The sequence below is a fragment of the Pistacia vera genome, unplaced genomic scaffold (assembly GCF_008641045.1).
Source record: "Pistacia vera cultivar Batoury unplaced genomic scaffold, PisVer_v2 Contig94, whole genome shotgun sequence".
NCBI lineage: Eukaryota > Viridiplantae > Streptophyta > Magnoliopsida > Sapindales > Anacardiaceae > Pistacia > Pistacia vera.
In genome coordinates this window covers 295,587-321,740 of record NW_022196823.1, presented here as the reverse complement: position 1 = coordinate 321,740, position 26,154 = coordinate 295,587, and the positions used below count along the sequence as shown (strand labels likewise).

At 36.0% G+C, this 26,154-nt stretch overlaps 2 protein-coding genes and 1 pseudogene across 2 annotated transcripts; 2 read left to right on the top strand and 1 right to left on the bottom strand.

The window, feature by feature from the left end:
- Nucleotides 1-612: 612 nt before the first annotated feature.
- On the top strand, nucleotides 613-11,973 carry LOC116120589 (annotated as a pseudogene).
- Nucleotides 11,974-22,088: 10,115 nt separating this feature from the next.
- LOC116120541 (uncharacterized mitochondrial protein AtMg00810-like) lies at nucleotides 22,089-24,339 on the bottom strand. Its single transcript, XM_031406494.1, has 3 exons — nucleotides 24,255-24,339; nucleotides 23,864-23,932; nucleotides 22,089-23,002 (listed from the first exon to the last, which is right to left on the bottom strand). The coding sequence occupies exons 1-3, from the start codon at nucleotides 24,337-24,339 to the stop codon at nucleotides 22,089-22,091; spliced, it is 1,068 nt and encodes a 355-aa protein (XP_031262354.1).
- Nucleotides 24,340-24,925: 586 nt separating this feature from the next.
- Nucleotides 24,926-25,768, top strand: LOC116120540 (uncharacterized mitochondrial protein AtMg00810-like). The gene has a single exon (XM_031406493.1). The coding sequence runs from the start codon at nucleotides 24,926-24,928 to the stop codon at nucleotides 25,766-25,768; it is 843 nt and encodes a 280-aa protein (XP_031262353.1).
- Nucleotides 25,769-26,154: the final 386 nt, after the last annotated feature.

The window sequence follows — 26,154 nt, the reverse complement described above, 5'->3', positions numbered from 1 at the left end:
AGATTCACCATGGATCTAGCCGAAAACGACCAGATCTACAGCCAAAGATCTAGTCGTTGGCCAGATCTGGTCGTTAATGATGGCCATATCTTGGCCATCGTTGATGGCCAAATGACGGCCGAATCTTGGCCGTCAACAACAACCAGATCTTTGGTTATAGATCTAGTTGTTTTTCTAGATCAGTGCACAATCAGCCAGATCCAGCAGATCGTGCGCTATTCTAGCAGGTTCCGACCACTGTCCGAGGGTGGTCGGCTACTAACAATAGTTGGGTGGGTGAGGGATTTTTTGTTAATTTATAAACTTTTATTGTGTGGGGTGTTTAGTTAAATTAACAAATGTAGGGGATTAAAATTAATCTAAATATTTTCAGAAAATATTTTCCAAAACACATTTTCAAATCCTATCATTTTTTATTAAATAGCATTATATTATAGAATACTATTATGAAAACTTAAACAAACGCAGCCAATTGTCTTTTATCAAAAATTTTCCTCATTGACAAGTTGGAAGTTTGAAAAGATGAGTACAATCCAATAATCCACTTCTTCCTTCCACATGTATTATATCCCCCTCTCGAATGCTAAACCAATACTTCAATAATAGTCGTCCATGGCTTCTTTGCTGCAACTCCTCCCTTTTATCTGCCTGCATTTGCTTATTGTCATTGCTTCTACTTCATCAAATCAAACTCCCAAGGTAGGTTTTCAGCACCCATCATTTTGATATTAATTAATTAGATTGAAGAAAAATTAATATCAATTGGATCTTTATATAATTGGATGTACTTTACATATATAAAGAAAGATCTCTATAGTTTTTATAAGTTAATTCTTGGCGTCAAAATTGTCGAGAATTTTATTGAAAGTCATCTTTGGCAGCCTTATATTGTTTACATGGGAAGTTCATCAAAGACTGAAAATGGAGATGTTGAAGATACGGAGTTGGCTCATTTGCAATTATTATCTACCATTATTCCAAGGTTAATTAATTAAATTTTGACCATCTTGATCATGATTGTATTATTAATTTGAATTTTGTGTAAATTTAGATGCTATTTTTTACTCTCTATGCAGTGAAGAGAGTGAGAGAATATCTCTAATCCACCATTACAAGCATGCTTTCAAGGGATTCGCAGCGATGCTCGCAGAGAAAGAAGCTCTTGCACTATCTGGTAATTCCATTAAGAAAAGCTTTGTATGTAATATAAATAAACATTACATAGGTAATTTTTAAAAAGAAAAAGAATCAAATGAAAGGAATTTATAGTATCAGTTTTGTGAAAGCAGGCCATGAAGGAGTTGTTTCTGTCTTTCCCAATTCGCTTCTTCAACTGCACACAACTCGTTCTTGGGATTTCTTAGAAGCAGAAGGAGCCAAAAAAAAAAAAAAAGCAGAAGCACTTGGTCCCATCACAAAAATCATAAGCCATCCAGTGATGTCATAATTGGAGTTATAGACACAGGTAAAAACCCAAAAAAAAAAAAAAAAAATCTACTTTCTTATTTTATTATGAGTTGTTGAAAGTACTTTAATCATTAAAATTTTGTATTTATAATTTAGATTATAATCTATAAAATAAAACATCATATTTCTGTGCACATTAAATTAAGGAGGAACCCAAAAAAAAAAAAGAAAATGCTATTGTGTGCTATTAATATAGCATAATTTTAAATTAAAAAGATGCCTATATATATCATGTAACTGAAGCTCAAACTTATTAATTAATAATTAAACCTTAATATATTAGTGATATCCTTAGTACGTACATACATCCAGGAGTATGGCCTGAGTCTCCGAGTTTCAATGACAAAGGTTTTGGTAAAATTCCTTCAAGGTGGAAAGGTGTTTGCATGGAATCACCTGATTTCAACAAATCCAATTGTAATAGGTGATTATGTTTCTTTCTCTACTACATTTAATTTTCTTTTTATATAATTATATATACATCCATCGTTGCTGAATTTGGAACCATTTCTAATTTGTACTAAATTTAGAATTAATTCTCTCAATTTTAAGAAATAGTTTTCACTAAATTATAGAGAATAGAGACATGAAATAGTTCGAGACACATTTGTTATTCCACAAAATAAATAAATAATTTTCTTTTTATATAATTAATGGACCTGTTTGGAAGATTATTTGAAATATGATCTTATGAAAAACTATTTTAGGTTGAGTTGGATTAAATAAAATATGATAGGATTCTGAGAATGTATTTGATATAATATTTGAAAATTATATCAGAGTTGGATAACATGTTGAATAGTTGTTTGGTACATTTTTCTAAAACATTTTCTAAAAACAGTTAGATTATTTTAATCTCTTACATTTGTTAATTTAACTAAACATTTTCCACAATAAAACTAAAAAAATTAACAAATACACCCTCATAATAAAACTTTAAAAATTAACAAAAACACCCCCCAAAAATGAAGCCATTGTCAACGACAATATGGCTGTCGTTGACGGTTAGATCCCTAGCTGTTGTTAACGGCCAAAATCTGGTCGTCGTCAACAACCAGATAGATCTTGCTGTTTCAAGCCAGATCATTGCTAGTTGGGGTGTTTTAGTTAATTTTTAAACTTTTATTGTGGGGGGTGTTTAGTAAATTAACAAATATATGGGGTTAAAATAGGGGGTGTTTTGAGTTTAATAGAAAACAAGTCCCCACTCTTTTCATTTTCAATAGAAAAAAATCTTATTTGATTCGGATTAATTTTCAGAATAATGATACCAATAAGTAAACAAACACATATTCTGTTTTTTAATTCAAATAAGATAATAGAAAAATGATTCAAAAAAGTGAAACAAGCAGGGGCAATAATACTATACATATAAAATTGGAATATTAACTTTGTATTGCAAGTGATGTGATTACTTATTGTCAATATTATATTAATTCTAAGATAATAGAAAGAGTATATAACTTCCTTATAATCAACATCATTGTTAGTATATATTAGTATCTTATAATATCCCTAGAATATTGTTAGTATATATACATTAGTATCTTATAATATCCCTAGAATATTTGATTTTTCCTGTAATTATGTGAGGTTAGAATCTTTCCATATATTGTATTTCCTTATTAACTTTGACCTTCTCCACTATATATAGAGGCCTCCTTTGTATTGTTGAGACACACAGAAATATACAATCATATGATTCCTCAAAGCTCTCTTTATTTCAACATGGTATCAGAGCCACTAGTCTAATCTTCCTGTCTGTGCAAGCCGTTTCATTGATATTTCCTTCCGCACCAACCTTGGCTTTCCTTACACTGACTGTGGGATTTTCATGGTTTTACATCCGATTTTGCTCCCTTTTTTTTTTATCAAATCTGATCATAAACGGAGTCTTGAAAATTTTATCGGTGTTTCTGTGTCAAGATTTTCCCGATCCACTTCCGCACGGCCCCACGCGCCTCCTGAATACTCTGTATGCGCCACATATCTCTAGCAAACAACTTCAAGCCTATTACAGCCAACTTCAAGCCCAATCCAAGTAAGCCTTCCTTTCCAACCCATTTGTCTTTCTTTTATAAATCAGCCCATTTGGTTCAAAGTCCAGCCCAAGTCCACTTGTTGACTTGTTGATCGTTGACTCGTTGACTTGTTGACTCGTTGACCATTGACCAAAAAAAAAAAAGTATGTCTCACTCCTCTCCCACCCTTGATACCATTGTTCGGCCTATTGATACCATTTTAAATGGCTCAAATTATAATATGTGGGCTCAAAATATGGAAGTATTTCTTAGAGGACGAAAATTATGGCGTTATGTTTCTGGTGATATTCTTGCTCCCAAGCAACAAGATGGTGAGAGTCTTGATAAGTTTGCATGTCGGCTTGAAGATTGGCATAGTATTCATTATAAAATATTGTCTTGGTTTATCAATACTTTTGTTCCATCCATCAATAGCCTGCTTCCCAAGCTTGGTAATGCTAAGGCTGCTTGGGATTTTCTTGCTAAACGATACAACTACACTCATGATGCTTCGTTGCAGTTCCAGCTTGAGACTAAGCTTTATCAGATGCATCAGGAATCAGGTCAGTCCATTGCTGATTTTTATTCTCAAGTTAATAATCTTTGGGAACAGTTGTCTGTTGTAGATCCTCAACTCAAATGTTCTGATGACATTGCGTTGTTTGCAACCTACCATGATCGTCGTAAGTTTATGGATTTTATGATGGCACTTCGTGAGGATTTTGAATCTACTCAGGCCTCTCTTTTGCATCGCACACCTCTTCCCACTCTTGAGGCTACAGTTACTGAACTTATTTCCGAAGAAAATCGTCATTCAACCATGAAGATGCAAACTCCAGATTCAGTTGTTGTTGCCATCCCTAAGAGTACCTTTGGATCTTCTCCAGCCTCGAGTCGTTTCCCTTCTCAATCCTCAAAGACTGTCTTCTGCAAATACTGCAAACGTCCAAGTCACTCTGTTATGGAATGTCGAAAATTGCAAAACAAAAATCAGTCTCGGGCCCCCTTGTTGCAAGCTGCTGTCATGGCTCCAACTGCTCCTTCTGCTTTTGAGTCTACTGTTGAGCCTTCTTTAGTGTCCACTACTCTCACTGTTACTGACATTGAGGCATTAATTCATCAGGTTTTATCCCGGTCTTCTAGTGCTTTGTCTATTACCTCAGGTACATCTCTTTGGTTTTTTGATTCTGCATGTTGTAATCACATGACCTCTGATTCCACCATTTTTTCACAAAAATCTACTTTGTCACCTAATCCTATCATATATACTGTTGATGGTTCTCATTTGTCTGTTAGTCACATTGGGTCCATTTTCTCCCCTACCTTATCTGTTGACAACACCTATCTTGTTCCCAAGTTATCCTTAAATCTTCTTTTAGTTAGTCAACTTTGTGAATTAGGTCTTCAACTTACCTTTTCTAATGCTGGTGTTGATGTGCAGGATCCATAGACGAGTCAACTCATTGGGACAGGCCGTAAGATTAGATGTCTGTTCGAGCTCGCTTCTTTGCAGCTTTCATCCCATCTGTCTCACTCCATTGTTGCTCATTCCATCTCTTCCCAATTATGGCATTCTCGGTTGGGTCATGCCTCTTTACCTCATGTTCGTCTTTTCGCCTCCTAAGGTCACCTAGGTTCTATAGGTTTTGAGTCTTTTGATTGTGTTTCCTGTCAACTTGGCAAACAAACTCATTTACCTTTTAATATAAGTGACTCTTTTTCGACTGCACCTTTTGATTTGATTCACTCTGATATTTGGGGTCCTGCACCCACTCCTACTGAGGGGGGATCTCGTTATTTTGTTATCTTTGTTGATGATTATTCTCGTTATATATGGTTGTAATTGTTACAGCATCGATTTGAGCTTGTTCGTGTTTACCAAACTTTTCACAAAATGGTACAAACTCAATTTTCTCGTACCATTAAAGTTTTTTGTTCAGATAATGCCATGGAATACAATGACAAAACTCTCCTTGAGTTCCTGAATCAACAAGGCTCACTGTCACATCATTCTTGTCCCTATACCTCTCAACAAAATGGTCGTGTCGAACGAAAATATCGTCATATCCTTGATACTGTAAGAGCTCTTTTACTTTCTGCTTCTTTACCTGAAAAGTTTTGGGGTGAAGCTGCTCTTACTGCTGTGTACACAATCAATTAGGTACCCTTACCTATACTTTACAACAAATCTCCTTATGAGCTTCTCTATGGTATGGTTCCTAACTATTCATTTCTTCGTGTCTTTGGTTGTGCCTGTTTTGTTACTCTTCCTCCTCATGAACGGACCAAACTTGAACCCCGTTCTCAGTTATGCTGTTTTCTTGGTTATGGCTTAACTCAAAAGGGTTATCATTGTTATGATCCTATCTTCAAACGTCTTCGAGTCTCTCGTCATGTGGAGTTTTGGGAACACAAACCATTTACTAGCATATCCACGTTCTCCCCTTCCTCCTCTAACCACTCACTCATATTCACTGATCCCTCTATTGCTCTATTTTCTGACTCTTCTGCAGAGATTCCAAGCTCCTTAGATAGTTCTTCCATTGTTGCACCCAATCCAATTGATGCGTTTGATGGACCACCTGCCACACCACCCATTCCTTCATCTTCTCCACTCCCTGAACCTCGTCGTTCCAGTCGGGTAAGTGTTCCTCCTACTCATCTTCGTGATTATCACTGTTTCTCTGTCCTTGCCACCCTCCACGAACCTTACAATTATCGTGAGGCTCATACTGACCCTTTTTGGCAGCAAGCTATGTCTGATGAATTGAATGCTCTTGTCAAAACACATACTTGGGTTACTGAAGAAGTTTACATGCAGCCTCCACCTGGCTATGAGCATCCTCCAAATAAAGTTTGTCGTCTTCATCGCACACTTTATGGGCTCAAACAGGCTCCTCGAGCTTGGTTTGAGAAATTTTAGTCAGTGGTTTCTTAACACGGCTTTCTTTCTAGCCCATATGATTCTGCACTCTTTCTTCGCACTACTGGGGCAGGTACTATCCTTCTTCTTCTCTATGTAGATGATATGATTATTACTGGTGATGATATTGCTGGTATTCGAAATCTTCAAACTTTTCTTAGTCAGAATTTTGAGATGAAGGATTTGGGACATCTTAACTACTTCCAAGGCCTTGAAGTTACTTCAAATTAGGATGGTTATTATCTCACTCAAGCAAAATATGCCTCTGATTTACTTTCCAAAGCTGGGTTGACAGACAGCAAGATAGCCACGAGTCCACTTGAGTATAATACTAAGCTTCTGGCCACTGACGGTTCTCCACTTGCAGATGTAACTCTTTATCGACAGTTAGTTGGCAGTCTCATTTATCTTACTGTCACCAGGCCTGACATTTCATATGTTGTTCATCTGGTCAGTCAGTTTATGAGTGCACCTCGATCTACCCATTTTGCTGCGGTTCTTCGAATTCTACGCTACATCAAGGGTACTATGTTTCATGGTTTGCACTTCTCATCCCACTCTTCTCTGGAGCTATAGGCCTATTCTGATGCAGATTGGGCTGGTGATCCTACTAATCGTTGCTCCACCACTGGTTATTGTTTCTTACTTGGTACTTCTTTGATTTTCTGGCGTAGTAAGAAACAGTCTGTTGTTGCCCGTTCTAGCACTGAGGCTGAGTATCGTGCTCTTGCTGATACGACATCTGAACTTTTGTGGTTACGTTGGCTTCTAAAAGATATGGGTGTTCCTCAATCAATAAGTTCTCCTCACTGTGATAATCATAGTGCCATCCAAATTGCACATAATGATGTGTTTCATGAGCGTACTAAACATATTGAGATTGATTGTCACTTCATCCGCCATCATCTTCAGCAGGGTGTCCTCCAATTACATTCAGTTTCTTCTGAAGATAATCTTGCTGATATTTTCATGAAATCCCATCCACCTAGTCGACTTGGTGATCTTGTTTCCAAACTCTTGGTGGCAAAAACTCCAGTTGACTTCGCCACCAAGAGTTTGAGGGGAGATGTTAGTATATATTAGTATCTTATAATATCCCTAGAATATTGTTAGTATATATACATTAGTATCTTATAATATCCCTAGAATATTTGATTTTTCCCGTAATTATGCATGGTTAGAATCTTTCTATATATTGTATTTACTTATTAACTTTGACATTCTCCACTATATATAGAGGCCTTCTTTGTATATTTGAGACACGCAGAAATATACAATTATATGATTCCTCAAAGCTCTCTTTATTTCAACAATCATATTGACGAATAAACAAGCATTAATACCTGAGAGATTAATTAGATTATACGATCTTGTAATGTAGGAAGTTGATTGGTGCAAGATACTACGATAATACCAACCAGAATGCTACTGGTTCGTCTAGGGATTATATTGGGCATGGGACTCACACTGCTTCGACTGCGGCCGGTGCCCATGTGGGCAATGCTAGCTATTATGGCTTAGCAAAAGGCAAAGCAAGGGGTGGCTCACCATCATCTCGGCTTGCAATCTACAACATCTGCAATCAAACTGATTGTTCAACTTCAAACATTTTGAAGGCGTTTGATGATGCAATTCATGATGGAGTAGACATACTTTCTCTCTCTCTTGGGATTGAAGCCCCGTACTTACAAGATCCTGTAGCTATTGGCGCCTTTCACGCAGAAGAAAATGGAGTAATGGTAATCGCTTCTGCTGGAAACTCTGGACCTCTTCCTTCCACTGCTATAAATACAGCTCCATGGATTTCTACTGTTGGTGCTTCTACCATTGACAGGACTTTCGTATCAACTGTGCTTCTCGGAAATGGGAAAGCTTTCCAAGTAAGATCATTTTTTAATATTCATCAAATTATTAAATTCATTTAAATTAATTTGCATCTAATGTCTGGAATGTTGATAGGGATCTGGGATTAGTTTATCAAACCTCTCCCATTCAAAGACTTATCCCCTTGCATTTGGAAAGGATATTGCTACTAACTTAAGCGTTTTTTCTCAAGCAAGGTACGTATTTTTATAATATAACTTAAATGTAGAGTTCAGATTTAATACTCTTGAGTATTAAATAATTGGTCCTCTTATTAGACCTTAGAAGATCTCAGGTCAGAAGAGGACCCTGATTCCATATATAGATTTTAATTCAGTACTGATGTACGATAGTTTTGTTCAAACTAATAATATGCAGGAGTTGCAGTGGAGGATCATTGGATCCAAAGAAAATAGCGGGCAGAATAGTTGTTTGTATTACCAGTAACTCAACTGTTTCATATGAAACTATGATATTAGCCAAAGCCAAAGGGTACATTTTAGTGGATGAGGTTTACAAAGCTGTGCCTTTCAGTACAGGCCTATTTCCATTTGTAATAGTCGGCAACTCTCAAGGATTTCAAATCATTAACTACATCAATTCCACCAAGTAGGCTTATTGATATTGCTTTTTCAGCTTTTGTAAATGCCATGTGAAACACTTTGTTTTAGCCATTAATGGGTCTTAATGTAGACAGATAAATGCTAAGTTTTCTATAACTTTATCCAGGAATCCGACAGCAACGATCCTTCCAACAGTTGAAGTTCCAAGATACAAGCCAGCACCAATTGTTGCATCTTTCTCATCAAGAGGTCCAGGACCTCTCACAGGAAATATCCTCAAGGTTTTATCCTGTCTCGTGAACCTTCGTCTGGTTAAAAAAAAAAAAAAAAAAATTGCTCAAATTTTTTATTTCCAAAAGACTAGACAAAATTTTGTGTTTTAGCAATGTTTAGCTAGTGCAAGAAACTTGGTAAACACTTTAAAAAGATCAAGCCATCAGCTGAAGAATTAAATATATCACTTTATATATATCTTCAAGGTTTAACATTTATGTGATCAGCCTGATGTAACCGCACCCGGAGTTGCCATTTTAGCTGCAATAGTTCCGTTTGGAGAGAAGCCAGCTGATTATGGTTTTATGTCTGGAACATCAATGTCTTGCCCACATGTCTCTGGAGCTGCTGCATTCATCAAATCAGTACATCCTACTTGGACTTCTTCCATGATCAAATCAGCTCTTATGACAACAGGTACATATAATATAAGTTTTGGTACTCATAATAAAAATAGGATTATCATATATGTATCTTTATAAGAAGTTGTGCCATCATATTTATATAGACTTAAAGAAATAAACGGTGAAGAAATGGTATGAAAAATATGCTTGCAAGATCTAGATAAAATTGGAGGAGTTACAGTAGAAATTCAGAAGATAAAATTGAGTCAAAAATATAAGGTAAATTATTAGCTTGAGAAACGCTTAGGGTGTGTTTGGTTGGGGGTAACAGGGGATTACTGGGGTAATGTCATTTTATATTACTTAATTACTACGTTTGGTTGTCAAATAAATAAGATTCTGGTAATCTTTCAAAACTAATAATAATTACTGTTGATAAGGTAATGTGATTACCTCCAGATATTTTAAGATTACTTGGTAATCTTATTTTTGTTATAATTTTACCCTTTATTAATAAAAAATTTGCACAATAATGCCCTTGGTTGAAAAACAATTTACAAAAATACTAATTGACTATTTATCCTTATATACAAAGTTTTTAGGACATAAATACCCCTAAACTTAATATAATTACCCAAGGGTGGTGGTTGGATCTGGCCACCAGCGCCAACGGCCATCATTTCATGGCTATATATCTAGCCTTTCACGTCCAGATGTCCACTGGCGCCAGCACGGGCAGTGACTTGGGGTGGATGGGGGTGTTTTTGTTAAGTTTTAAACTTTTTTGTTACTATGGTGTTTTAACTAAATCTGAAATCTAGGGGGTTAAAAAAATTATTCAAACAATAATAATAATATATTAATATTTAAAAAGAAAGACAATTTAGTAATTTATATAACATATCCACCAATTTATAGCTCCCAACCAAACATATTGATATAACATGCTCACCAATTTATTCCAACCAACCAAACACATTTCCTTAAATATTCTCAATAATATTCAAGGTAATCTATCTTCTCAATAATACAACATCCTAGTAGTACAACATTCTCTGAATCAAACACACTATTAAAATACAAAGAGAATGATTAATTCAAACATACCATGCACAATTATCTTGTTAAAATGAAATTATATATATATATATAGACACACAAATTGGTTTTTGTCAAAAATACTTGATTATGTAAACAAACTTTCATAGAATCAATATATATACAAAGTAGAACCTCTCTATAGTCATAATGGTGGGATTAAATAAATTTTATTATTATAAAAAGGTTATAATCTAATAGAGGTGTAGTTACAAAAAATATTGTTTTAACTTAGGTATCCTTAGTGTAAGTGGCATAGAGGTAAAGTATGCACCATTAATAATCAATTAATGAAGCGTGTCAATTCTAAGGTATAGACATTAATAAAAGAGATTGACATAATTCATTGCCAAGAAGCTCTAAACATGTTTGAGAATCTAGAATATTTTGACTTCAACAAGAATGTGTCTATACTGGCGAGTTATTACGTCTCCACAGGTTTAAAGATGTGGGAAGAACTCTAAAACATAAATCATTATCTTAAACAACTTTAGATAAATATTTTACTTCATCTTAAACCTTTAATGTTAGCATATTTTTTTTTTTTTTTATAATATATAGATAATTATTATTATGTGGAGGCAAGTTCCTTAAGACATGACCTAGAAAACTTATAATTTATTATAATATAAAATTTATTCTTATCTATTATTGGCCGAATTATTTGAGACCATAATTTTTTATAACTACATAAAGGTTATTCTTATATAAAATATCACTATAGAGAGTTTCTACTGTATATATATAAAGGTCTATGTCAAATAGATAGTTAATTTTTTAAAGATTTATTGTCAATTACTAACTATAATTATTTTGTTTTGCGAATATACAATAAGATAATTACATTATTTTGTTTCAAATTTGCAGCAAGTGTGTATGATAACATTGGAAAACCATTGAAAAACGACTCAGGCTACTATGCGAATCCACATGAGATGGGGGCTGGAGAAATTAGCCCACATAATGCTCTAAATCCAGGATTTGTATTCGAAACAACAACAAAAGATTACCTCAGATTCCTTTGTTATTACGGTTACTCTAACAAAATCATCAAAGCAATGTCAAACACCAACTTCAACTGTTCAAAGAACTCCAGTCACAAGCTCATCTCCAACATAAACTATCCTTCAATCTCCATAAGCAAGCTTGATCGCCATAAAGTTGCCACAATTGTGAAAAGAACAGTGACAAATGTCGGCTCGGTGAATGCCACGTACGCCGCCAATGTTCAAGCTCCCTCAGGGTTAGCAGTGAATGTTTATCCTAAGAAGATTGAGTTTTCTGAGAATAAAAAGAAGGTTTCTTTCAAGGTTTCATTTAAAAGCAAGGACCCTGATAGCGGGTACAATTTTGGCTCAATAACATGGTGGGATGGTCAAGACAACCATGTTCGGATGGTGTTTGCAGTGAATGTTCAATAAGTTGGTCAATTTTCTTAGAAGAATGAATAAATTATTTAATGCCATGAAATTTTGAATGGTGTTTTGTGAAAGTTTCATAGTCATTATGTTTCATTTCTACTCTAATAATGATAAATTGATAATCCGATGGGAATGATTCTTATACGTGTGAAAAACTCTTAAAATTCTTTTTTGTAAGTTGGAGAAATTATTATTTTATGGATAATACTAGCCTCACTAACATCTCTCACTAACCCTATGTGGTAACTTGCAATGGACTTGGTCAGGCTTGACCCATTATTGGACAGGCAAGACCCATGCGAGTTGACCAATTGCCAGCCGACACATGACGTTTGTGAGAAAAAATTAGAAGTGTTTGTCAGTGTAGTGTTACCCTTATTTTACCTTTTTATCAACAAGGTGTTTGAATCAACTTACGCGTACTTCAATTAATCTCTGAGGTTCATTGAATATCCTACAAACCCAATATTTCAAGTAAGCCATAAATTAGATTTGTGGTAGATAGCCCCAAGGTTCGAACCCAAGATGTCAATGAAGGGAGCAAATATTTTGACCGCCAGGTCAACCCCTTAGGGTTGGTTGGTGAAATTATTTTGGGTTAGAATAGTGATTCAATTTTTTGACACTATCTTATGGTCTCTAATTTATTTAATTAAATTTAAGGGTTGAAAGACTCATTAAATGAAGGGTTGTGTGATCATTAACTATAATATAAATCCAGAGGCTCATATATTAATTGTAAATCCCAAGGCTCATACGGTCATACCTTACTCAAGCGCGTATGAATTCGAAGAGAGTAGAATAAAGAAGCGAGTATTCTTAGCTGTTATATGAATTACACACCAAGTAATCAATTGGAAAATGGTTCCTATGCAAACCTTAGGCTACCAAAAACCACAAGTTAATCGAGAATTTGAAATTGTTGAATTTGAGATTGCTCAACAGACACAAAATATAATAATGAACACCAGTGAATTTAAAGTCCACAAATACGTGAACCTACATTCACTATTATAAATGGATTTTTCGCTTTGAAGAAACTTAAAATTACAAGCTTAGAAGAAGAAGGAAAAAAAACTCAGCTTCCAATCCTAACGGCACCCAACCATAAGGCAAATAAATGGCCACCAATGGCAATTAAAGTGTGTATTCCTTTTATTCTTTAACCAGTTGAAAGGCCCGCGCATTGAGCGTGTTGCTTAAATTGTTTTAACATCATATTTGTTTAAATAATTGGATGTTTCAATTAGTTGAGATCTACTATAAATGTACAGACCTTAAAGCATCTCCAATGATACTCTTTATTTTAAAGAGCAACTTCATTAATTTATAAATATAAATAATAAATTTTTAATCAAATCAAATTAACTCTTTAAATTTAATGAAAATGTTTTTTATTTCAAGAAAAAGACTTAATATGATAGAGAATTAATTAATAAAATGCATAAAAACTTGTAGTTTATTAATTAAAATTAGAATAGAGAGTAAAATTTAACTCTCTAGATGTAGAGAGTAAAATTTGACTCTCTAGATGTGGAGAGTCAAACTCACTCTTTAATTTATATTTAAAGGATAAAAAGTTTGTTAGACTCTTATTTTTATGGATAGGCTCTTTATAATAAAGAGTTCTTTGGAGATACTCTTGTATAGGTTGGAAATAATATATTGAATCTCCTAATTATTTTAGTTATAAATTACAAAATACACTAACATAATTTATAAATTATACAATATAAATAGTATCCTATGATTGACAAAAATAATATATTAGAAAATATTTGTGATAGTATTTAATTTAATGTTCAATTAATAAATAAATTAATAAATAATGAAGAAATTTAAAATAGTAATTTCATATAAATATTACATGCCAATGTATACCTATTAAATCCAAATAAGTAATATTAAATTGTATAATTAATTTTTTTGAACCGGACAATTAATTAATGCATATCCCTGTCAATTGCAAATAAGTTTTTATGTTGAACCAAAGGTCTGGCCGTGCATTGGCCGTGAATGTTTTTTGCTTATTGTTCATTTTCTCATCAAACTACATTCAAACCAACCAGATATTACATTAGTTCTTGCACAATTGAACTGAAACCTAACCCTCCGTTTGTTTCATTATTTTCCCACTATCCTATCCTATTACCCTATTTAATCCTCTCAAAATACATATCTGTTTTAATATTCAAAATTCTCTTCAAAATCCAATCTTATTCTATTAAACTCAAAACATTAACAATTACTTTTCTCAATAAAAATTTTAAAATTAACAAAAATACCCCCACTCATCCAAGCTACTATCACCAGCCAGCAGTCGCTACCACTGATTGCCGGCGTCATAACAATGCACGACCGGTTGAATCTGGCCAATCATGCGCCGATCTATCCGTTTTCCTGTCAAATCCATGGTGGAAATATGGTTTGGCTTATTACCATTCTATAGAATTTGGTACTGAAACAGAACTTAACCAATTAAAATTATGAATGATGGTTTGTCATCTGTCTTCATATAATTCTTTAGTCGAAATTATTGTTCCACATCTGGGTCATTACAATTGAATAGTAGGCAATATCATTTTTTTGCTATGTCATATTTATATATTATGTTTGTTAGAGCATTTGATGATCAGTTGAGAGAATCAAGGAACTCAGATCAATCAAGCAATTGTGCTGCAGCTGAAGAGCAGTTAAGAGAATCAAGGGAGAAAACATCGGATCAGATCAGAAGTGGTGTAGCAAACGATACATCTCCAGACTTTCCTCATTCTGTTTTGATTCAAACAATAGGATAAAGTTAGTTGTAAAATGTATTTTGAACTCCTTAATTTTTTGTAGTTTGTTATATGTAATCTGCTATAAATACAATGAAATGAAATACAAACAGTAAGTAAGCCAATCAGTTCAAACTCTCTCGTCTCTATTTTACTTCCTCTGCTTGTAATTCTTACATGGTATCAGAGCATACAAAGGCATACGCCTGATCCTAATATAGCTTCCGCATTCACCACAATGGCTTCCAACTCAAATACCAATACCCCACTCCCTCAACCCACTATCCAAGCCAATGCTCAACCCGTGTCCCAAAAATTGGTCGGCTCCAACTATTTGCCATGGAGTGTCCAATTTATGGTCTTTCTCAAGAGTCATGATCTTGCTGATCTTGTGGATGGGGTTGTTCCTCCTCCCTCCAAAACTCTTTCTGATGGCACCACTAACCCTGCTTACACAGTGTGGTTAAAGAAAGACACCTGTGTTCTAAGTTGGCTATTAGCTTCTATTACTGAGAAGCTAATCTCTAATATTTGTGGAATGCAGACTTCCAAACAAGTATGGGATGCCCTTCACACTAGATTCTCATCTCCTTCTCGGTCAAGGATTGCTCTTTTAAGAAGACAACTTCAGACCATTATGTAATGCAATTGTTCTTGTAGTGAATTTATGGAGGAAGCCAAGAATCTCGTTGATCAACTTGCAGCTGCAGGGAAGACTACCGATGATCAAGATCTGATTAGCTTTCTCTTAGGAGGACTTCGGCCAGCATTTACTCCGTTNCATAAGACTCCTTTTGTATGGTCAGAAGCTTGTGAGGAATGTTTCCAAGAGTTGAAGAAGAGATTAACATCAGCTCCAGTGTTAGTGTTACCACAGGAGGGTGTAGATTATGACATTTATATGGATGCCTCATTGCAAGGACTTGGCGCGGTATTAATGCAGTTATGTAGGGTAATAGCTTATGCCTCCCGGCAATTGAAAGAATATGAAACAAGATACCCTACGCATGATTTAGAGTTGGCAGTCGTGGTCTTTGCTTTGAAGATTTGGAGGCATTACCTTTATGGTGCAAAGAGTAACATTTACACTGATCATAAGAGTTTAAAGTACTTCTTCACTCAAAAGGAGCTGAATATGAGAGGTGGTTAGAGCTAGTGAAGGATTATGAATGTGAGATCAAGTACCAACCGGGGAAAGCCAATGTAGTAGCCGATGCCCTGAGTAGAAAAACATATCTATCCCGACCTACCAAGCAAAAAGAATTAATAGAAGAGTTTTGTAGAAAGCAGATCAATTTGATTCTAGGAAGGATTGCCAGGTTAGAGATTCAGTCTACTTTATTGGAGGACGTTAAAGAAAAACAAGTGACCAATGAATGGTGTCAGAGATTAGTGCAGCAAGTGCTTGAGGGCAAGACAATGGAGTTCTACTTAGTTGATGGTGTCCTCTATTTCAGAAATCAGTTGTGCATTCCTCTGAACGATGAGTTGAAAAAGAGAATTCTTTTGGAGGCTCATGACACACTGTACACTGCTCATCCTGGAGCAACTAAGATGTATCAAGATGTAAAGTTAGGCTACTGGTGGCCAGGAATGAAGAGAGATATTGCGGAGTTTGTAACTAAATATCTTACGTGTCAACAGGTAAAAAAGGCCGTCAGGGTTGCTTTAACCACTTAGTATTCCAGAATGGAAATGGGAGAACATTTCGATGGATTTTATCATAGGTCTCCCTAGAGTACAGAAGGGATATAATGCTATATGGTGATTGTGGATAGATTAACTAAGTCCGCCCATTTCCTTCCAGTAAAGGAGAGTACCACCTCGGATCAGTTGGCTCAAATTTATGTGAAAGAGATTGTCAGGTTACATGGTATGCCCAAGATTATAGTGTCAAACAGAGATTCGAGATTTGTCTCAGCTTTCTGGACTAGTTTATAGAGAAATTTGGGTACCCGTTTGGCATTCAGTACTGCCTATCATCCTCAGACGGATGGCCAAACAGAGAGAACAAATCAGGTGCTTGAGGATATGTTGAGAGCCTACTGTATGGATTATAGAATGTCATGGCACGAAATGTTACCTTTGGTGGAGTTTGCCTATAATAATAGTTACCAGTCTATAATTAAGATGACGCCTTACGAGGCTTTGTATTGTAGAAGATGCAGGTCTCCACTACATTGGGATGAGATAGGTGAAAAAGATGAGTTGAGTATCGCTCTTAGGCCAGAGATGACTCAGAAAATGATAGAGGATGTAAGATTAATCAGAAAAAGAATGAAGCAAGCCCAAGATCGACATAAAAGTTATGCCAATTTGAAGAGGAAAGAAGTAGAATTTCAAGTGGGTGATAAAGTGTTTCTGAGAGTTTCCCTTTACAAGCTAGTGATGCGCTTCGGGAATAAAGGGAAGTTAGTACCGAGATTCATAGGTTCATTTGAGATATTGCAACGAGTAGGAAAGGTTGCCTACAAATTGGCACTGCCACCTAGTATGGACAAGGTGCATGATGTTTTCCATGTCTCGATGCTGCAGAAGTATGTAAGTGATCCCTCCCATATTCTGAGTGTAGAGGACATTGAGTTAGCAGAGAACCTCCTGTATGAAGAACGTCCAGTACAGATTCTAGATCGAAGGATTAAAGAGCTCCGGAACAAGAGTATTCTGCTAGTGAAGGTCCTTTGGAGGAATCACAAAGTGGAAGAAGCCACTTGGGAAGTGGAACGAGACATGCAGAATCGCTTCCCGGAGTTATTCGTGTGAATTTCGGGGACGAAATTCTTTTAAGGGAGGAGAATTGTAATGCCCCGCTTGAGGTACGTAGTTAAGATTTGATGTATTGCTTAAATGTTCATTGATTCAGCTTTAATTGAGTTGTGTTAATAATATTTAGTTGGCCCTTGGTTGAATGGATATTGTGAATTGGTTGAGTGGTTGCCTTGAAATTTGTAAAACTTGGCGAAGTTTTTGTGTTACAGACTTCGCCGGGGCGAAGAAGAAGCTTCGCCGCGACGATGAAGCCCTGTAACCTACGGTGTAGGTTCTGTAATTTTTCGCCGGGGCGAAGAAAGATTCTTCGCCGCGGCGAAAGGCTTGACAAAATGTGTATTGAGTTTCTAGAGAATTCTTCCTTTGGGCACAATGACCATTCTACCCCTAATTAGTAGGAAAAGTGGGGAGTAAAATGTAAGGAAATTTCATCGAGAATAGTTTAGTGTGAGGGTGTGAGTGAAATGAATCAAAGGATATAGATGGAATTTCCAAGGAAGAGCAATGACAAAGTTGGGAAGCGATGGTTATCTTATGAGCTAAAAAGGGTTAAGTGAAATAAACCCTCCATTTCATTCATTTCCACCGCCATAACCATTCTCTAAATCCTCTCAAGTTTCCTTTCAATTTTCCAAGATTTCTAAGGAGTTTTAGAGAGCTTTTGGGGTAATTTTAGTAGAGTTTGAATCTAAAGCATCCTAAGTTAAGGATTCTTGCTTTGGATGTGAGTTTGCTTATAATTATATTGAAGTCTTATATGGTTGTTATTGTTCTTGTTGTTGTTTTGAGTTGTTGTATAGAGAAGACAAGGCAACAAGGGAAAGGAAAACTACTAGAGAAGTCACTTTTTCACAAGGTAAGTAAATCCAACCCAAGTGGAGATTTAAGAACTCTTTTGAGTAGAGATTTATGTATGTATGTGTATATCTTATGTTCATTGAGAAATTGAGATGAGATGAGATGAGATTATAGTTATTAATGAGTATGATATGTATTGGAATATGAGAAGTGTTGAGATTTTATGGTGTTGAGTTGAGTTTGATTGAAGTTGAAGGGAGTTTGAGTAAGCCCTATAGAAGTGTTTGTTTCATTGACAGGAAATTAGAGTTTATGAGAGAGTTTTCTCCCGTATTGGGAAGGTTCAAGAGAAGAGAAGAGTTATTGTTAACATAGAGTTTTATATGCACATGAGTTGTATGATGAAATGCTCAAGAGAAGCATGAGTAAGAGTAGAAGGCCTTAATTATTACTACATGGCATAATTGCATTTCATTAGTGCATTAATGAGCATGAGTCATCCATATGCATTAATTATGCATTAGAGAAAGAGTAGAAAAAGAGTAGAGAACTTTGAGTGTGAGCTTTAGTAAAAAGAAAGAGAGAAAAGAGCATAGAGTAGGTTGTGCGATGGGGAACCCGTGAGTAATGGGTAGAGTATTCCCGCATGTACGCCGCATTGAGAGAGCGGCATGAGTATGAGAGAGAGAGAAGTGGTGTAACCCGTGAGAGTGCATGCAGATGAGGGTTATACCTAAGAGTACCCGAGAGAGAGATTATACACTCACATGGCCAAGGGTTCTGAATCCATGCATAACTGAGTCCGATCGGCTAGAATGAGTAGAAGTCACGTAGAGCGGGAGCGAGTCCCGGCCGTGCCTCCGGTAAGATTAGGCCGTGACTTACTAAAGAGAGTTAGTGGAAAAGATTTATGAGAAAGAGAAAACAGAGAGAAGTATAAGAGAAAGAGTAAATCAGAATTGTAAGGAAAGAATTATGGAGAGTTACGGGGTTAGATGAGTAGAGGATTTACTTACTGAGCATTGTTTTAGTGCTCACCCCGTTGTTTCCTATGTTTTGCAGGATCTAGGTGAGGACACGGTCGGATGGGTGTCGGCAAGCAAAGGGAAATGGCTACACTGTCCACCATGTTTTTGATCACTTTTGTACATGATACAATTTTTGTGTAAAGAATATCTATATACATATATTTGTTTAATGAAAGAAAATTTTGGGCCTAACTATTTATGTTATTTTCCATGTGTTTTCATTATGTATCTTTTATGAGTATATGAGTAGAAAGCGGCTATTACAATGTTCATGTTAGAAGTAGGGGCAACAAGGGTCCAATTGTTGTTAGCTATAAGTGCATCATACTCACACTGCATGGTAGCTTTCCATTTGCTACTTTGGAGAGCTTCAGAGATTGTACCAGGTTTTGATTCAACAGATTCAGTCGTGCCAGATCCACCAATGAGAAGGGCAAAATGATTATCATAATTAGTTTGACTATAAGGAACAATATGGGACTGGACAACTGACTTGGATTTGGTCACTATTGGATGAATATTCATAGATGTTGATTTATCATTTGGTTCAGCAGCAACTTGCGATGAACTGAGATCAACAAAAAACTGACATGGTGGTGATTTATTGGAGCAAAGGGTCTCACCTAGACGACTGTCATTTGGTTCAACAACAACTTGCGATGAAGTGAGATCAACAACAAGCTGACATGATGGGAAAGAGCAACATGTAGGGATAATAGGGAGAGTATCTACTGTGGTTTGATTGTGATCAATGAAGATTTTATGAACAGAATTAGGTATAGTGGGGATATTAGATAGGTTAGACATAAGATTGAATCTGGAAGAGGTATTGGGAGAAGTAATTGGAATTATATGAGCTGTTATAGTGTGGGGACAAGACACAACGAATTGAGAAGTCTTACCAACTACTACATTGTCTGAAGGTGACTAATTAGCATAGTCAATTACTACAGGAGAATCAAGGGGAGCTGAAGGGTGATAATGACTAGGACTAAAGCCACAAGGAAAATTTAAAATATGTGGATTTGTACAAGTGTCAATATTGGTTTGAGATTGAGAGTTTAGATTTGAGTGTGGGAAAGAAAACATATTATTGACTGCAAAAGGAAATTCACATTCATTTAATTGTACACTGGGGGTGATAATTACTGTTCCATTAGGTTTTAAACATTTGTAACCTTTGTACAATAAACTATAACTAACAAAAACACACTTTATGGTATGAAAATCAAATTTGTGCTTATTGTAGTGCCTAGTGTAAGGAAAACATGAGCAGCCAAGACTTTTAAGCCTTCATAGAGAGGAGTTTGGTTAAAAAGCTTTTGATAAGGACACACATTATTTAGGATAGGGGTAGGTAGTCTATTAATTAGGTAAACAACAATTTCAAAGGCTAGCCAGTAGTATTGCAGTGGCATAGATGCATGGGCCAAAAGTGTAAGACTAGACTCTACAATATGTCTATATTTCCTTTCACTCCTATCGTTTTGTTGGTGAACATAAGTACAAGATTGTCTAACCTGAATGCCTTGGTCAACTAAGTATGGTAAAAAGGCTTTGTATTCCCCATCTTGATCAGATTGTAAGGTTTTGAGTTTACATCCAAATTGTCTTTTGGTAAGATGCTGAAATCTGATGAAAACTGATCTGACTTCAGTTTTGGTCTTAGGGGGAAACAACCATATGAATCTACTGTAGTCATCCAAAAACTGCACATAGTATTTAAAACCTTCTACTAAGGTACAGGGGGTAGGACCCTAAATATCTATGTGGATCAGTTCTAATGGAGCTATAGCATGAGATTGTGATGCTGGAAAACTAGACTGGTGTAATTTACCTAATTGACAAGTTGTTTCTCCTATTTCAAGAGTGAAATTTTTTACTTGTTTTTCTCCTTGTATTTAGAGAGAAGGTGTTGTAACCCATATTTTTTTATAGTGGAAATCCTTCTTTACTTGCCTGTGGTTTTTCTCTCAATTTGTTTGAGAGTTTTTCACGTAAATTTCATGTCTCAATTTTTATTTGTTGTGTGATATTGTTTCAACCCGATTGTTGATTTTCTAACAGGAAATTCGATAAGTGTCAATAAGAGAGTGATCGAAATCAATGCCTGTGCCAAACAATCACGGAATGGAGTGTATAAATTAAGTAGCAGCATGGCGGCAGATCCTAAGCACAAGTCCAAGAGCATGGCCTAGTAAGAAACTATATGTGTAGAAGATCTACATATGGACCCAAAACTAACAAAGCTGGGAAGGTCTTTCCCTGTGCCTTTTGTTCAGGAGTTGGTGAAGAAGCCACTGAATACGGTTCCACCACGTTATGTCCGACGTGATCTAGAAACTTTGTTGATCTTCAATCACACTTCCTTGCCAGAGGTGCTGGTCATTGACATGTCAAAGTTGATTTCCAGAGATTTCATGGATTCAGTGCTGGAGAAGTTCCACCATGCATGCAAAGAATGGGGCTTCTTTCAGGAATATAGATTCACAAAATTTTGTCTGCTCCAAACTTGAAAAATGAAGTTAGTCAACAATAGCAATATCTGTATATATTCCTAGTTTATTAACATGTATGATTTGTGTTAATTTGGGTGCAAGAAACGTGAAAAGGGAAAATTATTATTGGTTGAAAAGAAGTCGGTTACATTGCTGTTTATATACAAAAGAATAAGTTCATAACTGTCAACTAACTACCTCTAACTACTTTAACTAATTTACAGTTCAGCATAACAGATTTCTAACTAACTAAGCTTCCTCCTATATACCAACTTGAATCTTAACACTCCCCCCCAAGTTGGCATCTTATGAATATCTTTCAAGCATAACTTGGACAGAAGCTTTTCATGATATAGCCTTCCCAACCCTTTCATCATCACATCTACCAATTGTTCTCCAGTTGGTATGTATTTTGTAATGATCAAACCACTTTGAATTTTCTCTCTTATAAAATGACAATCTATCTCTATGTGTTTTGTTCTCTCATGATACATGGGGTTTGCTGCAATCTGTAATGCTGATTTATTATCACAGTAAAGTAATGCCGAGATTTTGGCTTCATCATCAAGTTTTTTAAGCAAGCCAGTTAACCAAACTAGTTCTGCAACAGCTCCAGCCATGCTTCTATATTCTGCTTCTGCAGATGATCTTGCTATAGTATTTTGTTTCTTTGATTTCCAAGACAGAAGAGAATCTCCCATCTTGATGCAATATCCTGATACTGATTTTCTATTAACAGCACAAGAAGCCAAATCTAAGTCACAAAAGGCAATTAACTCTTTTGTACTTTTTGCGGACATAAACAAACCAAGTGCTAGTTCCTTTTTCACGTATCTTATGACTTTCAATGCTGCTTCTAGATGTGATTGTTTAGGAGTCTGCATGTGTTGGCTTAAAATCTGGACAGTAAATGAAATATCTGGTCTGGTCATGGTTAGATATAATAACCTTCCCACCATCCTCCTGAACACGCTAGGATCTGTCAACAAGTCATCCTTTGCATCCGGTAGAAACTTTTGATCATACTCATATGAAGTCAGTTTTAGATGTTGTTCAAGAGGAGTGTCAATGGGTTTTGCAGCAGATAATCCAGTCTCCAAAATTAGTTCCAGTGCAAATTTTCTTTGGTTCAAAACAATTCCTTCAGAGGACCTAGCAACTTCAATTCAAAAGAAGTATTTAAGGTGACCAAGGTATTTGATTTTGAAGTTATTCTGCAGTATAAACTTCAACTGGTCTATCATCTTGGTGCAACTCCCTATTATCAAAATGTCATCTACATAGACAAGCATAATGACTATGTTGCTTCCTTCTCGTTTGGTGAATAATGAGTAATCATATTTACTCTATAAGTAGCCATTTTTTATCAAGGCTTCAGTGAGTTTGTGATTCCATTGTCTACTTGCTTGCTTCAATCCATACAAGGATTTGAGTAATCTGCAGACTGTGTGATTCTCCCCCTAAGTCCTTAAATACATTAGATTTTTGCAATTCTTGTCAACTAGGAAAAGCCACTAAATGGCCTTTTGTTGATTCTACCCGAGTCTCTACCAAGCCTTTACAACTCATTCATACCGATGTATGGGTATCTCCAATAACTTCAACTAGTGGTTATCGCTATTATGTTATTTTTGTTGATGATTTTAGTCGGTTTACATGGATGTAACCCATGTGTTTTAAATCTAAAGTCTTTATTATTTTTCAGCAATATAAAGCTCTTGTGGAAAATTTGTTCTCTTCTAAAATTCAACAACTACAATCCGACAATGGAGGAGAATATATTTCCAATGATTTCAAATCTTTTTTAACAAAACATAGGATATACCATAGATTAACCTGCCCCTACACTTCCTAGCAAAATGGAATTGCCGAAAGAAAACATCGACACATTCAAGAAATTGGTTTAACATTATTAGCTAAAGCACAACTACCAAATAAATATTGGACTGATGCCTTTCTTATAGCAGTTTTTCTCATAAATCGGCTTCCCACAAAAGTCCTCAAAAATCTATCTCCTTACTTCCTGCTCCATAAAACCATGCCCTCATATACTTCACTAAGAACATTTGGATGTGCATGCTACCCATATCTAAGACCATATAAGAACAACAAGCTTTCATTTAGAAGCAAAAAATGTCTCTTTCTCGGGTATGCCGCTTAACACAAGGGGTATAGATGCTTAGATCTGGACTGAGGAAAAATATATATTTCCAGGCATGTAGTGTTTGATGAGAACTCATTTCCAGCAAGGGATAAAAGCTGCACTTCACCAGACCATGAAAGCAAGATGTTGACAGGTTTGTTTCCTATCTCATGTTCAATTCCACTTCATGATATCCCAAGATTGAAAACCTCCAACACTGCTTGTGAAAACAATGCAACACCCGAAATTCAATCTGAAACCATATTACCTGATAATGAGTCCCCATCAGCTCTAATGTTTGAGAACCCAACCCACCTACATACAGAACCATTCTCTTCACATGAGCAGACCATTCCCGACCCTCAACCAGCTCAAACAACACCTCAAGACCCACCAAAAAATATTATCATCACTCGGTCCAAAACAGGAAATTCGAAACCAAAAGAATTTCCTGGGTTCAAAATGTCTTATTCCACTCATCATCCTTTTTGTTGTTTAACTAGTATTTTAATTGAATCTGAGCCAACTTGCTATACACAAGCAGTAGCAAAACTAGAGTGGAGACAAGCTATGGGACATGAATTTGATGCTCTGATGGAAAATGGGACATGGTCTCTTTGTCCAAGGCCACATAGTAAACATATAGTCAGAAATAAATGGGTATTCAAAATTAAAAGACACCCAGATGGTAGCATCGAACGCTACAAAGCAAGGCTTGTGGCAAGTGGATTTGATCAAAAATCTGGAATTGATTATTTTGATACCTTCTCTCCAGTAGTTAAACCGACTACGGTTAGATTGGTTTTATCTATTGCTGTTCAATTTAATTGGCCTATCAAACAATTGGATATGTCCAATGCATTCTTACATGGCATTCTTGATGAAGAAGTGTATATGGAACAACCTTAAGGCTTCATTGATGAGAGCCAACCAGATTTCATGTGTCAACTACATAAATCTCTTTATGGCCTTAAACAAGCTCCAAGGGCTTGGCTTCAAAGGCTCTCTGAACAATTGCTAGAACTTGGATTTGAGGAATCAAAAGTTGATTGTTCATTGTTTACTCTTTGTACTAATACATTCAAACTTTTTGTGTTGGTTTACATAGATGACATTATCATAACTGGATCAAGCAGTTCGGCTATTATATCTTTCATTGACAGCTTGAAGGAAAATTTCCATATTAGAGATCTTGGACAGCTAAGTTATTTCCTTGGAGTTGAAGCAAAACGTAGTAATAAAGGTCTTCATCTTTGGCAAGCTAAATATATATCCGACCTTCTTGAAAGCACCAAAATGCAAGGAGCAAAGCCACTAGCTTGTCCGACTACTTCAGGTATGAAATTATCTTCTAATGCTGGCACACTTCAATCAGATCCAACAGAATATAGGCGCATAGTGGGAGCTCTCCAATATTGCACCATTACACGTCCTGATATTTCATATGCAGTAAATCAGTTATGCCAATTTATGCATAACCCGAGAGACTCACATTGGATAGCGACAAAAAGTGTGCTTCGATATTTAAAAGGAACGGTGGTCTATGGACTTTTTTATTCACCTTCAACAATTGACATTCATGTTTATTGTGACTCGAATTGGGTTGGTAACCCAGATGACAGAAGAAGCACAAGTGGATTTAGTATTTTTCTCGGGAAAAATTTAATATCCTGGTGTGCCAAGAAACAAGGAGTTGTCTCGCGTTCAAGCACAGGAGCGGAATACCGAAGCATGGCTTTGGCTACACCTGAAGCTTATTGGATCCGAATGTTGATAAAATAGTTCAAGTTATATCTTTCATCACCTCCAATTATCTGGTGTGACAACATAGGAGCATTGGCCTTAGCTTCAAATCCTGTCTTTCATGCTCGGACAAAACACATGGAAATTGACTATCATTTCATTAGAGAAAAAGTGGTTAACAAAGATATTTTGGTGAAGCATATCTCCACCAAAGATCAAATAGCCGACGTGTTTACAAAGGGCCAAACAGCAACTCGATTCCAGTTTTTAAGGACCAAACTCATGATTCGCCAACTTCCCATGAGTTTGTCGGGGGGTGTTAGAGCATTTGATGATCAGTTGAGAGAATCAAGGAACTCAGATCAATCAAGCAATTGTGCTGCAGCTGAAGAGCAGTTAAGAGAATCAAGGGAGAAAACATCGGA

Bases quoted from the DNA above. Each gene is read 5' to 3' on its own strand.
- LOC116120541 (XM_031406494.1), bottom strand. From the start codon at position 24,339: ATGGTCTGCTCATGTGAAGAGAATGGTTCTGTATGTAGGTGGGTTGGG. The intron at 23,933-24,254 runs GTAATATGGTTT...ATATGGTCTTAG, and splicing joins TGATGGGGACTCATTATCAG to ATATGGGTAGCATGCACATC. The intron at 23,003-23,863 runs GTAAGGAGATAG...TTTGAATTGAAG, and splicing joins ATGGTTTTATGGAGCAGGAA to TTGCTAGGTCCTCTGAAGGA.
- LOC116120540 (XM_031406493.1), top strand. From the start codon at position 24,926: ATGTGTCAACTACATAAATCTCTTTATGGCCTTAAACAAGCTCCAAGG.